At 40.6% G+C, this 11614-nt stretch overlaps 1 protein-coding gene across 2 annotated transcripts; it reads left to right on the top strand.

The window, feature by feature from the left end:
- Positions 1–40: 40 nt before the first annotated feature.
- On the top strand, positions 41–10312 carry LOC110486622 (cytohesin-1). Of its 2 annotated transcripts, XM_021558368.3 has the most exons (14): positions 41–216; positions 623–689; positions 2564–2646; positions 2927–2991; positions 3583–3649; positions 5124–5242; positions 5374–5454; positions 5577–5689; positions 5911–6059; positions 6182–6293; positions 6475–6551; positions 6679–6750; positions 7058–7206; positions 7375–10312. In XM_021558368.3, exons 1-14 carry the CDS (start codon positions 211–213, stop codon positions 7460–7462), a joined length of 1248 nt encoding a protein of 415 aa, XP_021414043.2. In that variant the 5' UTR covers positions 41–210; the 3' UTR covers positions 7463–10312. The 2 variants fall into 2 exon arrangements, with proteins under 2 accessions (XP_021414043.2, XP_021414042.2); XM_021558367.3 differs by lacking the exon at positions 41–216 and having other exon boundaries at positions 238–689.
- The last annotated feature ends 1302 nt before the right edge of the window (positions 10313–11614 follow it).

Raw genomic sequence — 11614 nt, 5'->3', positions numbered from 1 at the left:
CCAAGAGAGAAACAAACGCACTCTGGCACTCCAGAGTGTATTTACAAATGCACTCACAGTTTGAGTTGTGCAAGTCTGGGCATGGTACTTGACTTGAGGCGTCACAAGTGGCTTCCACCCCTGCCTGAAGCACTCTTCCCATCTACTGTACATGTCTACATGAGTGTTGTCAGAACGTAATTACTCTCTCATGACGTCATACATCTATTTATGAAGGTAAGCAATTGGTTGATCTATTAGTCTCCCCAGAGTTTCAATCTGTGGTTGTTTGAGTTCAGCACAAGGGATTTTCAAATGGCTTAAGGTCACTTATGTTAGATACATATTTACACTGACTGCCAAATAATTATGGATATTGTGCATTAGATCTATCTCGAATTGGTATCACCAGTCAATACACACACACACACACACACACACACACACACACACACACACACACACACACACACACACACACACCTCTTTACTTGTACAGTATATGTATATTGTACAGTATATCAGTAACAGCACTGACTTTAGGTGGTCAGTTCATTATGTTTTGAGGATGCTATTGACGCTGTAGCTCATGTCCTTGCAGTAGGCTACATGACTTCAACACTGACACATGTTTCCTGTACAGCCACAGTCTCTCTCCAACACCTCCAACATGGGCAGCCAAAGAAAAGACAGCTTCCTCTGGGGAAAAGGTCAGGTTTTTACGTTTTACAGTCCATTTTGCAATTTAACATCCCTAATTAGGCTATATTATCTGGGGATTAACACCATGAACAATACATGAGTGTCTTTATGTAAGATGATGAAGTGTTGAAGTGTCAGTAGACAATGGGGGTTTGAGTTGTTGCTGTGAATATCTTACTTGAGAAATGAAAATGAAATACACTAATAAAGAAGTGTACTGATATAGTACCTGTCTTCACAATAGATATTCACTACCGTCTACAGTGACTATTGTGTGTTCAATCTCTTTACCTTGACCTATATACACTGTGGTATAAAGTCATCAGTGTTCAACGGATTCAAATGGTTTGTTTTGATCACTTTTACCACAGTGATGAATGTTATTCACTTTATTATAGCATCACCTGACTTTATAGAGACGTATTGTTGTCATATAGCCTTTATATACCTCAAGTTCTCATTACTGACTATCACATAACTTTCAGAGGCGTTGTTCACAGTATAGTGTTCAACAATCTAATTGCCAAGATAGATGGAGTTTGGTGATGTTGTATTATCTAGTTAATGTTGTATTGTCTAGTTATAATGTTGTAGTGTCTACTTATAATGTTGTATTATCTAGTTAATGTTGTATTGTCTAGTTATAATGTTGTATTGTCTAGTTAATGTTGTATTGTCTAGTTATAATGTTTTATTGTCTAGTTATAATGTTGTATTGTCTAGTTAATGTTGTATTGTCTAGTTATAATGTTGTATTGTCTAGTTATAATGTTGTATTATCTAGTTAATGTTGTATTGTCTAGTTATAATGTTGTATTATCTAGTTAATGTTGTATTGTCTAGTTAATGTTGTATTGTCTAGTTATAATGTTGTATTGTCTAGTTATGTTGTATTGTCTAGTTATAATGTTGTATTATCTAGTTAATGTTGTATTGTCTAGTTAATGTTGTATTGTCTAGTTATAATGTTGTATTGTCTAGTTATAATGTTGTATTATCTAGTTAATGTTGTATTGTCTAGTTATAATGTTGTATTTTCTAGTTAATGTTGAATTATCTAGTTAATGTTGTATTGTCTAGTTATAAGGTTGTGTTGTCTAGTTATAATGTTGTATTGTCTAGTTATAATGTTGTATTATCTAGTTAATGTTGTATTGTCTAGTTATAATGTTGTATTATCTAGTTAATGTTGAATTATCTAGTTAATGTTGTATTGTCTAGTTAATGTTGTGTTGTCTAGTTATAATGTTGTATTGTCTAGTTATAATGTTGTATGGTCTAGTTATAATGTTGTATTGTCTAGTTAATGTTGTGTTGTCTAGTTATAATGTTGTATTGTCTAATTATATTGTTGTATTGTCTAGTTATAATGTTGTATTGTGTAGTTATATTGTTTTATTGTGTAATTATAATGTTGTATTGTCTAGTTATAGTGTTGTGTTGTCTAGTTATAATGTTGTGTTGTCTAGTTATAATGTTGTGTTGTCTAGTTGTAATGTTGTGTTATAATGTCTAGTTATAACCTGAAAAGGGAGTAATGAATATCCCTCATCTAAAAACCGTGAGAAGCTGTTATGAGGACAAGACTAGAGCAGATCACTTACTAATGGACATTACTGGGGCTCATTCTATAAAAAGCTGAAGTTCAGCAGTTATATTTAGCTAGTGCTGAGAAGTGCAGTATGTTGAGTTACTGTATGCTAGGGTTGGTGTGAGGGTGGTTGTTAAGGCACATTTCTGCCACCTTTGATATTTTCAGTGTATACAGGAAGATGTCTCAATTAGGTCTCAGGGGTTTTGTCCGACTGCTTCATTTATGCATTGGATGATAATGATGGTTTCATCTGTATGTTTGTTTTTGTGTGTATAATCAATTATACAGCTTCCACAATGCTTAGCTCAATGGAGAGGCAGGAGATAGACACCATGAAGTTTCATAAGAGTGACCTATTAGATGACATTCAGGTATAGTACATCATGCTCTCAACCAGGGCTCTTTTTGTACAGTCAAAATGCTTTATGAAACTGCATTTTGCCAGAATAAAACTAACTGTATTGTGACATTACCTACAACAGTTATTACATTCACAAAAGCCTCCCTCAAAAGTTACAACATCTCAGAAACATCCAGTTTTATGTGTAGACTGACCCTGTACCTCTGTATGTGCCAAGGGCTTGAGTCGGCTATGGCTAAAATACCACACATTATCATCTCATCCCTTTGACATCATTTCCCCTTGTGTAGAAGCTGAGGTTGGAGATTGACAGCGTCATGACGGAAATCCACAACATTGAGGCGGACGAGGAGAAGTAAGTTAGAGCTTGCACAATGGCTCATTTGGATAGGTTACCATTGACCAGTAGGCCTCTTCCTCTGTGGGAGAGTTAGCTACAGTAACACTTGGCAGTGTGTCGTAGCTTCTTTTGAATCTATCACAGCACAAAAACCAGATCAACAATACTCCCTGACATCCATCTTGACAAAGAGGCTCCTCTCACATCTTTGACGTCCTATCCCTCCCTAAGAAAGAAAGGTATGGAGGCATAGCCGCGGGAAGTAGTGATGCAACCCTGCCCGTAAGTGGGCTCTGGGGGCGTTGTCTTCAAGAACAAGAACAAATTCTGCCCCCCATCTGTAAGGCCCCTCTGTATATGTGTGTTTCCTGTTTCTTCACTAGCAGCTACAGGAATGTGGTAAAGCTCTTATATGTCAGCAGCATGAAACACTGAGACATGTTCCAGGCAGGACAACCCCAGCTTCCTTTAATTGTCTCACTCTCACTGTGTCATCTCTTATGCAGTGGACACTAGTATAACGCCCGTGGGTAAAAGTGGTGTCATTAACCTTTGTCAATATTAACCTTTGTCAAAATATTATGTTTTGTCTTTGTCTCCCTTCAGCAAAAATGTTGTGAGAAACAAGAGGTTCTTATGTGGGAAAAAGAAATTCAACATGGACCCTAAAAAGGTGAGCCCATGTCACACACTGTAATTAGAGCCCTTCGTTTTTCCTGGTGAGGTTCTCTGGTAAGACAAAGTCATAACATTACTCAATATGGAATACACTAAACACAAATACATACGGATCAGATATGTACCGAAATGTGAAGTGCTTCAATTATAACATTTAAGTAGTAAATATCTGTATAGTTATCACATCTCTACTGACGGAGGCTTGCCACAGCTAGAAGTTTAAATAGTTAACTGCAAGATGACAGAACAAATCATCTGACACAAACCAATGAATGCTGAGCGAGTGACGTGACTTATGTGCAGAAGTGCAACTGTGCGGAGGCAGAGAAAACGAGAGAGAAAACGAGAGAGAACCACATCCTGTTCCGTGAAGAGGAGCGGAGGCGCACACTCCTGCTCAAACCACAAACACCCCTCCTTTCCTCTCATCTGAAGAGAGGTCAAAGCCATAATATAAAGTCCCCCTGGCCTATATGACCACCCTGGAGATAAGCCTGGCCTGTATGACCACCTTGGAGACAAGCCTGGCCTGTATGACCACCCTGGAGACACACCTGGCCTGTATGACCACCCTGGAGATAAGCCTGGCCTGTATGGCCACCCTGGAGACAAGCCTGGCCTGTATGACCACCCTGGAGACAAGCCTGGCCTGTATGACCACCCTGGAGAAAAGCCTGTATGACCACCCTGGAGAAAAGCCTGGCCTGTATGACCACCCTGGAGAAAAGCCTGGCCTGTATGACCACCCTGGAGAAAAGCCTGTATGACCACCCTGGAGAAAAGCCTGACCTGTATGACCACCCTGGAGAAAAGCCTGGCCTGTATGACCACCCTGGAGAAAAGCCTGAACTATATGACCACCCTGGAGAAAAGCCTGGCCTGTATGACCACCCTGGAGAAAAGCCTGGCCTGTATGACCACCCTGGAGACAAGCCTGAACTATATGACCACCCTGGAGAAAAGCCTGGCCTGTATGACCACCCTGGAGACAAGCCTGAACTATATGACCACCCTGGAGAAAAGCCTGGCCTGTATGACCACCCTGGAGACAAGCCTGGCCTATATGACCACCCTGGAGAAAAACCTGACCTGTATGACCACCCTGGAGAAAAGCCTGGCCTGTATGACCACCCTGGAGACAATCCTGGCCTATATCACCGCCCTGGAGAAAAGCCTATGTTTGTGTGCAGAGGCTAGAGATCCAGTCAAGCAGACCATTGGTTTCTTTAGCTGGAAGCTCTGCATTGTTTAGATATAAGAAGATATATTACTTCCGGTGGCTCTCTCAGAATGGCAGACAATGCATACAGAATATTTCATATGTGCATGACCACTACCGCACATCACAGTGCTTTGGACCTCATTATGATTTCTGCGGTTTTTTAATTCCACATACAAGTAAGCGTTAATGCATTCATATCTTCCAAATTCATACATGTTCATTGACTTGTCATGGCCTCTTCCCCCAGGGTATTCAGTACCTGGTTGACAATGGCCTGTTGGAGTGGACAGCAGAGGCAGTGGCTGAGTTCCTATACAAAGAGGAAGGACTGAACAAGACAGCCATTGGGAACTTTTTAGGAGAGAGGTACACAATGCTTCTGAACATGACCAGGATAATGATGGCTTAGTTGATGGGGATAATGATGACTGTCATAACCACCCATTATCTAAATAATCTCCATATCACTGATTTGACTCTTGTTTGTGTTCATGCAGGGAGGAAATGCACCTTCAAACTCTGAAAGCCTTTGTAGAACTACACGAGTTCTCCGACCTGAATCTGGTGCAGGCACTGAGGTTAGTGCTGCACTACACTGGTGTATCTCTTACACTCATACATTAATATATTATCATTATTATATTAATTTCCACAGTAAATCCTGTCTGATCGCTGTCTGTTCCCTGGCTCATCCCTGTAGGCAGTTCCTGTGGAGTTTCCGTCTCCCTGGAGAAGCCCAGAAGATTGATAGGATGATGGAGGCATTCGCCACACGCTACTGTGACTGTAATGCAGCGGTCTTCCAGTCAACAGGTACTGTACAGTACTGTAGTGCACAGGAACCAGCCTCCTCTACCATGCTGCTGACTCCCTACACTGACAGATCAGCAAGACAGATGGGGGGGGGGGGGGGGGGGGGTTGAGGAGTACATTTTGAGGCATATTCAAATCATTTCACAAAGGTGATGCTGATTAAGAATGCAAATACATATCATTGACCAAACAGTAAGGAAATGTGTGGGTGTTTCAAACAGACACCTGCTACATCCTGTCCTTTGCCGTCATCATGCTGAACACCAGTCTCCATAACCCCAACGTGAAGGACAAGCCCACTCTGGAGCGCTTCTTCAGTATGAACAGAGGCATCAACAACGGGGGTGACCTGCCCAACGACCTGCTCATGGTGAGGCCTCAGGGGTCAGAGGTCAGGAGTTAACTCCACTCTCAGAATGTAACCCCTATTTGGTTGTTGTTGTCTGTAGCTGTAGTTACAGTAACTCTCATCTACTACCTCATTAAATCCAGAAACTCTATGAGAGCATTCGGAACGAGCCGTTCAAAATTCCAGAGGATGATGGGAACGACCTCACACACACCTTCTTCAACCCGGACAGAGAGGGTTGGCTGCTCAAAATGGGTGAGATGATTAGCAATATAACTAGCTGAGGGAATTGTCTTATAATTGTGCCATTACCAAGCATTAAAAACAAGCTTACCACTGAATGATCTGATTTCCTTTATGGAGCGTGTTGGATGGAGAGTTTCATGATTAAACATTTTATTTGTGTTTATGAAATGTTAACCTTTCCTCTCTGCAGGAGGAAGGGTGAAAACATGGAAGAGGCGGTGGTTTATTTTGACAGACAGCTGTCTGTACTACTTTGAGTATACCACAGTGAGTATGCTATACCCCCAACTTTGTCATAGGGTTTGCCAGTAATGTAATTTAGGATAAAATATGTTAGTAGTTACTGCTAAGTGATAGTTCTTGACCAAAGCATCTCTCTCTCCTCCTCCCTCAGGATAAAGACCCCATAGGGATCATTCCCCTTGAGAACCTCTGTGTAAGAGAGATAGAAGACTCTACCAAACAGGTACAGTGTATTCCACTGACTGCATACTTCCTTCTAAGGTTTATGGCAGTGCCACCTGTTCTATGGTGTTTCAGTCTCATAGTCTGTGCAGAAGTCACATTTACAGAAGCTACTCTCTTAGCTGTCACGGCACTGTATGACTCATAGCCTCCGTATGAGAAAGGAAGGTTTTAACTGGAAGATTAGGAGTAATTAGACCAATATACTATGGGATCATTTCCTTTAAAAATAAGTTATTACCAGTAATTTGGCTTGGGCAGGTGTTTTGTGAACATTTGTATGCATGTGTGTGCTTCTTTGTGAGCAGTACTGTCTAGAGATCTACAACCCCAGAGGGCAGAAGATCAAGGCGTGCAAGACAGAGAACGGAGGCAGGGTGGTGGAGGGGAAACACCAGTCCTACAGGATGAGTGCAGCCACAGCAGATGAGAGAGATGACTGGATAGGCTCCATCAGGTCAGACACCTCAACCCAGGCTTAACACATACCTGTACTACACGCCATACACTTCACAAATGACATCCCAAATGACAGTAGGACACAACTGGCAATCAATAGGATAAAGTGAACTTGATGATTATCATTTGGACACTTGTCTTATTCTTCTCTCTGTCTTTCCCTCAGAGCAAGTATCACCAAGGATCCCTTCTATGACCTGGTGTCATTGCGCAAGAGGAAAGTCATCAACAACAACAATGCTTCACAGGACTGAGACATCAGACATGACATAAAGCATCATGGGAATTGAGCCCGGTAATGATCTGTAGAGGTCCCTCTCTGTAGCAGAAATGCTTGGAAATGATAAACTGGTTCAAGTACATAGACATGGCGCTTAACGTTACAGTGCTGTACAGTACAGCATTAGTGTAATACTGTAACTCAGAATGAAAAAAGATCATTGTGACCTGTGTGTGGTTTAAAGCTGTCAAACCAGAAACTCCCCATACCTCATACTGTAGGTCTAATTTTATGGTTGAAGTTAGAGTCACTCAGTCTGCTCAATTACTAATAGAAAGTGATTTCTGTCAATACTTCTTAGAAATAAGAATTTAAAAGTACGTGGGAGAGAGTTGCAAACCAAAATAAATGTGTAGCACTAAGAATAATGCATCATTCTATAAGGGCAGATTTGAACATGTAATGTATAACGCAAAGTTACTAAAATGTAGTTGTATATAGTTATAGTTGATTCTGTACCATGAGCATAGAACAAAGGAACTATCAGGTAAGCATTACGGAAATGCTCCACCTTTTCACCTTGCACCAGGCTCAGGATTTCAGTTCCCAGTAAGCCTCTGTACAACTAGCCTTTTCCTCTCCCAAGCCTATAGAATTCCTGTTACGTGGACACAAAACTTCAACACTGATTCAGTGTTGCGACGTTCTTCCATTGCCTTAGAGGCATTGTGTAAATATTTTTTGAAATATGCATGGATTTATTTTTCAACTCCTAACATACGTATTTTGTAAATACTGTAGTATAATAGAAAGTTATTTTGCACATTGCCTTTAAAGTACAGACAGTGATAATACACACGTCTGTATACATGCCTTAATAATGTTGAATTGTCACGCCCTGACCTTAGTTATCTTTGACCTTAGTTATCTAACCTTAGTTATCTTTTCTTTATTATCTTGGTTAGGTCAGGTTGTGACGAGGGTGGTATGTGTGTTGTCTAGGGTTTTTGTACATCTATTGGGTTTTGGTTTGAGTTTGGGTTTTGGTTTGTCTAGGTAAATGTAGGTCTATGGTGGCCTGAATTGGTTCCCAATCAGAGGCAGCTGTTTATTGTTGTCTCTGATTGGGGATCCTATTTAGGTTGCCATTTTGGTTTTGTGGGTTATTGTCTGTGTAGTTGCATGTCAGCACTCGTGTGTGTATAGCTTCACGTTATGACGAAATTGACATGAATAAATACATGCATATTTTATTATAAATATGTGTGTACTTTCACAACAGATGACAGATAGTAGCAGATTATAATTACATCAATCGGGCCTAAAAAGCGGGACTAAAGACCTTTCTCTTCAGGAGGGCTCTATGTTGATAGCACTGCTCATTGGTTTCATTGTCCCTTGTGGCGTCAGCTGTGTTCTTTGTGTCAGTTTCCCTGTCCATTTTATATTTATTCTGTATAATGAAATGCACTTTACAAATGTAATACACCTTATTATCATAAATATCTTAGATATATACTGAACAAAAATATAAACGCAACATATAAAGTGATCGCAGACAAGTTCAAAATGTTCTACATTTTTATTTTCGCAAATTTGTTTACATCCCTGTTAGTGGGCATTTCTTCTTTGCCAAGATAATCCATCCACCTGACAGGTGTGGCATATCAAGAAGCTGATTAAACAGCATGATCATTACACATGTGAATCTTGTGCTGCGGACAATTAAAGGCCACTCTAAAATATGTTACACAACACAATGCCACAGATGTTTCAAGTTTTGAGGGAGCGTGCAATTGGCATGCTGACTGCAGGAATGTCCACCAGAGCTGTTGCCAGAGAATGTAATGCTTGTTTCTCTACCATAAGCCGCCTCTAATGTCGTTTTAGAGATTTTGGCAGTATGTCCAACCGGCCTCACAACCACAGACCACGTGTAACCACGCCAGACCAGGACCTTCACCTGCGGGATCGTCTGCGACCAGCCACAGCTGATTAAACTATGGGTTTGCACAACCAAATCATTTCTGCACGAACTGTCAGAAACCATCTTAAGGAAGCTCATCTGCATGCTCGTCATCCTCACCAGGGTCTTGACCTGACTGCAGTTTGGCATCTTAACCAACTTCAGTGGTAAATGCTCACCTTTGATGGCCACTGGCACGCTGGAAAAGTGTGCTCTTCACGGATGAATTCCGGTTTCAACTGTACTGGGGAGATGGCAGACAGTGTGTATAGCGTCGTGTGGGCACAGTGCCCCATGGTGGCAGTGGGTTTATGGTATGGGCAGGCATAAGCTACAGACAACAAACACGATTGCATTTTTCTAAATGTCAATTTGAATGCACAGGGATACCATGACGAGATCCTGAGGCCCATTGTCATGCCATTCATCCGCCGCCATCACCTCATGTTTCAGCAGCATAATGCACGGCCACATGTTGCTAGGATCTGTATACAACTCCTGGAAGCTGAAAATGTCCCTGTTCTTCCATGACCTGCATACTAACCAGACATGTCACCCATTGAGCATGAGTTTGGGACGCTCTGGATTGACGTGTCCAACAGCGTGATCCAGTTCCCATTAATATCCAGCAACTTAGCACAGCAGAGGAGTGCGACAACATTCCACAGGCCACAATCAACAGCTTTAAACTCTATGCAAAGGAGTTTTGTCATGCTGCATGAGGCAAATGGTGGTCACACCAGATTTGATGGTTTTCTGATAAACACCCTTACCTTTTCTGAAAGTTATCTGTGACTGACATATGTGTATCTGCATTCCCAATCATATGAAATCCATAGATTAGAGCCTAATGAATTTATTTCAAGTGACTGATTTACTTTTATGAACTGTAACTCAGTAAAATCTTTGAAATTGTTGCATGTTTCGTTTATATTTTTTGTTCAGTGTAAAATCTAATTAAGTACAGTTTTAAACCATTTTTATTATTTAGTGATACAAATTTAATCAATCTGATATTGTTCAACACAAATAAGGAAAAACACAAAGATATTATCGAAGAAAACACTATTTGAATTTCTAAAATGTCCAGTAGATGGTGCCAGATTATAATCTGTTGTTGGTTTTCAGTTTTCAATACTAGGTGTCAGAGTTCAATAACTACTCATCCATATGCTTTATGTCTCCCATGACATGGGAAAATATATTTTAGCAACCCAAATGCACAGCTCCTAATGAAGAAACATTGAATCATGTCAATGTTAATGCGTTTATTTATTTTTTGCATCATGTGATGAAAGATGCATCATTCCGGCTGTATTTCTCTATTTTGAAAGTTATACATCTTGAAAACATTTTGGGACTATATCAGCAATGGACTAATGAACCAAATAACAAAATATTGTTTTTGGGTAGGGTTTTCCTTTAAGTGCTGTATTTCTACTGTGAAATGAGGCCTGCATCTGTGGTACGAAAAAAAACAAGCATCCTTCCTGTGCACATCAGTTCCTGTGTGCATGTGTGTCTGTCATAGGGCTGTGGTTCTGCTCTGAGGTTACTATAGGCCTTATGCAGATATGAGAGACAAAACATACAGGGAGGAGAGAGTTGATGCAGGGAGTGATACACTAACCCTCCCCACGTGTGACAGCAACATCCATGAAGAGGGCTACTGTAATATACACAGTATGTATATGTTGTAAGTCCTCTCTCACTCACAGTTAAATATACAGTACTGTATGTCCACACACAATATGCAGTACACCGTGTGAGTGAAGGTACAGTAAGCATAGACTACAATCTTATGAAACCTTTCCCTAAAGCTTTACAGGCAAGAGTGAACCAAAGAAATGTCTATATGCTTTTTGTAAAACTGAATTCTCGTATAAATTTATCTTCAAACAAGGGTGGGAATAAAAACACTGATGCACCCAGAGAGAGAGAATAAAAACACTGATGCACCCAGAGAGAGAGAATAAAAACACTGATGCACCCAGAGAGAGAATAAAAACACTGATGCACCCAGAGAGAGAGAATAAAAACACTGATGCACCCAGAGAGAGAATAAAAACACTGATGCACCCAGAGAGAGAATAAAAACACTGATGCACCCAGAGAGAGAGAATAAAAACACTGATGCACCCAGAGAGAGAGAATAAAAACACTGATGCACCCAGAGAGAGAGAATAAAAACACTGATGCACCCAGAGAGAGAGAATAAAA

The sequence above is a fragment of the Oncorhynchus mykiss genome, chromosome 13 (assembly GCF_057628025.1).
Source record: "Oncorhynchus mykiss isolate SJ-2025 chromosome 13, ASM5762802v1, whole genome shotgun sequence".
In the NCBI taxonomy this organism is placed as follows: Eukaryota; Metazoa; Chordata; class Actinopteri; order Salmoniformes; family Salmonidae; genus Oncorhynchus; species Oncorhynchus mykiss.
The sequence above is the reverse complement of the archived record's forward strand: the minus strand, read 5'-3'. Positions and strand labels throughout refer to the sequence as shown.

Bases quoted from the DNA above. Each gene is read 5' to 3' on its own strand.
- LOC110486622 (XM_021558367.3), top strand. From the start codon at position 608: ATGTTTCCTGTACAGCCACAGTCTCTCTCCAACACCTCCAACATGGGC. The intron at 2,992-3,582 runs GTAAGTTAGAGC...GTCTCCCTTCAG, and splicing joins ATTGAGGCGGACGAGGAGAA to CAAAAATGTTGTGAGAAACA. The intron at 5,690-5,910 runs GTACTGTACAGT...TGTTTCAAACAG, and splicing joins AGCGGTCTTCCAGTCAACAG to ACACCTGCTACATCCTGTCC.